At 28.6% G+C, this 3,041-nt stretch overlaps 1 protein-coding gene across 1 annotated transcript in view; it reads left to right on the top strand.

Moving 5' to 3' along the window:
• Nucleotides 1-3,041, top strand: part of KIFAP3 (kinesin-associated protein 3) — a 209,250-nt gene that overhangs the window by 36,525 nt on the left and 169,684 nt on the right. The window contains exons 6-7 of the mRNA XM_012657714.1: nucleotides 771-787; nucleotides 1,063-1,241. Of these exons, the coding sequence (XP_012513168.1) occupies nucleotides 771-787; nucleotides 1,063-1,241 (196 nt within the window). The remainder of the gene's footprint in view (nucleotides 1-770; nucleotides 788-1,062; nucleotides 1,242-3,041) is intronic.

Genomic DNA, 3,041 nt, shown 5'->3' with positions numbered 1-3,041 from the left:
TTATATATCAAAAGGTCTAGCATACAATATGTATTTAATAAGTGTGATTTGCCTTTCTATCTCAAATACTTTTTAAATAAATTTAATATTTATCTACTTGTGTGTATATATATATGCATGTATTTCTTCTTTTCATAAAGGTTTAGAAATAGTTTACAAGAACACTTAAAGTGAAATACTAAAATAATGAGGCCATAGGAGAGCAAAAAGGCTATGTTAGCATATATAATTCTTAATAGCATACCATAATAGCATATATAATTCTTAATACCGTAATAGCATATATAATTCTTAAAGAAACTTTTAAAATCTAACTCTGAAGTTTCCTGTCAATCAAGACAAAATGGAAAACATTATCTCTTATATAATTTTCACTGTCAAAAGGGAATAATCACATAAGTTTCCTTTGAGAACCTAAGCATTTTTATTATGGGGATCTAAAAGAAATCTTACTTAGAACTAGTAAACAGTGACCTCAACTCTATCTAGTGTAACAATTGTAGTGCTGAATTTCATATTGTCTTTTCTTATAGTGACTAACAGAAATCAGTTTGAATTTGAAAAATAGATTTTAGTATCCTCAAATTTAACTGTAGCTGTACTGTATGTTTTGGATTATAACTCTTTTTAACACAGAAGCCTTTAGTTTTTGAAGTTTTATAATATATTTCCTTATTTTCTGTATGTATAAAAACTATTGTTGCCTGTTTGCTTGTTGCTTATTATTTGTTGACTTATCTCCCTTTAATTGCCATTTGATTTCTATTAAGCTTTAACCTGCAAGAGGGTAGGAATCATTTCCTTACTTTGGTTATTGTATCCTTCTCAGCATTTTAAGATTATTTTATATATATTATATGTGTTGCTTTAGATAATATATAATACTCCATGCAATAACACTCAATAAATGTTTTCTAATGAACCAGTTACTAGTCAGTTAAATTTTCAGAATAATATATTATCTTTTTGTAACTATATCTGTTACCTTGGTGAGTAGAAATGATTTTTTAAATTGTTGATTCAATATACTAATCGTTTAATTCATCTATTTTACTTTTCTAGTTGCTCTTTATTTGCTTCTGAATCTTGCTGAGGATACTCGTACAGAACTAAAAATGAGGAATAAGAACATAGTTCACATGTTGGTGAAGGCTCTTGATCGGGACAATTTTGAGCTGCTTATTCTAGTTGTGTCATTCTTGAAGAAACTCAGCATTTTTATGGAGAATAAAAATGATATGGTAAATTACAAAGCTTTTTCTTGAAACAGTTCATGTTAGCCATTTTCAAGTTAGAATATTTTGGTAAAAAGTAAACAATTATTATCTGACTTATTATTTTCCCCTAAACTGTTTTGCCTCCTGCATTTCTGATTTTAGTTCGTGGAATGATAATTTAGCCCAGTATCTTCTTTATTACTTACTGTTCCAATTGGTAGCCACAACCTGTTGATTCTGCTTCCTGAATATCTCTTGAAACTATCTCTTCTTTACATTTCTAGTGCCATTGTATAGTTCATGCCCTCTTCATTCATACCCTCTTCATTTCTTGTTTGAGTTATTCCATTAAGTTCCTGACTATTTGCCGTCTTTTATTGTGTTGATACAGTAGTCTTTGAGAAATATAAGTTGAGCATATATTAATATTATTTCCCCCTATGTAGAATGCACATAATACAGAAATATATAAAGACAGAATAAAAATTCTTATCTACTTTTTACCATGTCATTAAAAAGTCTTTGTTGTGTACAATATTGTATTAAATAGATCATACATTAACCATCCCTTGTTTTCAGAAACTTGATTTGTTTATAATTTTTGCTATTATAAATAACACTTCAGTGTACATATTTGTACATACATCTTTGTCTATATTTCTGATTATTTTCTTGGAGTAGATTCCTAGAAATGAAATGATTGGATCATCGGTTTTAACTCCATTGAGGATCATTTTTAGAACTGTATGTCATTGTGTGACTGTGTATTATTGGTATAAGCGGCTTCTCTTTCAGTCTAAATATATAGTATTTCTGCCTACTCTTTTATTCTGTTTACATCAAATGAAGTAGGAAGTAGCTTATGCTATAGAGAATGACATGGCATGCTCTTTGAAAACCCCAGACTGATTTATCAGATTTAATAAGTGCCTTGAATTCTGATTATATGACTATATGAAATTTATCTACTGGATGCATGAAATTGTATTTTACCCCTATATATTTAGTATCTGTCATTTTTATCATTAGTATATATGAATAATTATTGATATTCACTATATGCCTGATGGTGTTTTGAGATCAGATGTCCTTAAGAAAGATTAATCAAAAACATATTTTTGTGTTCACTGATGTTATATGTAAGAAGAATATGATGACATGGTAACATACATACTCCTGAGTAGTTAGGGTATGGATGAATAATTGCTTGCTTCTCCTTGCTATAAGTATGTTCTCCCACTAATGTGTTTAGATTAAGTTCACCTTTAGTAGGTTCTCACAATTCAAATCAATTTACATTAGCATGTATCTACTATGTATGAATTAAATTTGTACTTAAGTAATATACTTATGTATTCATTTTATCAAAAAGATCTTAAGAATATTATTAAAATTATTTTCTGGGAAGATCTCAGAGTTGGAATATATAATAAAAAGTATCTCATCAAATCTCATTTTTTATTGAGGAGGAAAAACTGAGACTCAGAAAAATTAATTCTTATTCCAAGGTCATGAGAAGTATTTGATAAGCCAGATTTTTCCTATAGATGGTATGCATTTTATCTTTTGTTGTGTAAGAAATACATTTTATTTAAGGGTGGCTTTTTATAGAATCAAAATTTTTAGAACTTGACTGGACCTTATATCCATGGCTAGATTCAATGAATCTAGCCTCCTAATTTTGCAGATGAAGTAGGAGAGGATCAGGGACATTAATATGCTTAAGGAAATAGATCTCTAGGTACTCAACTTCATATTTTTTCTTTGCCTCCTGGGCAAAAATTTTTAGGTCTTTATTTTTATGTCATTTTAAAGACATTTTTA

Source organism: Propithecus coquereli, unplaced genomic scaffold (genome assembly GCF_000956105.1).
Source record: "Propithecus coquereli isolate 6110/MARCELLA unplaced genomic scaffold, Pcoq_1.0 Scaffold56, whole genome shotgun sequence".
NCBI classification, from domain to species: domain Eukaryota; kingdom Metazoa; phylum Chordata; class Mammalia; order Primates; family Indriidae; genus Propithecus; species Propithecus coquereli.
The sequence above is the reverse complement of the archived record's forward strand: the minus strand, read 5'-3'. Positions and strand labels throughout refer to the sequence as shown.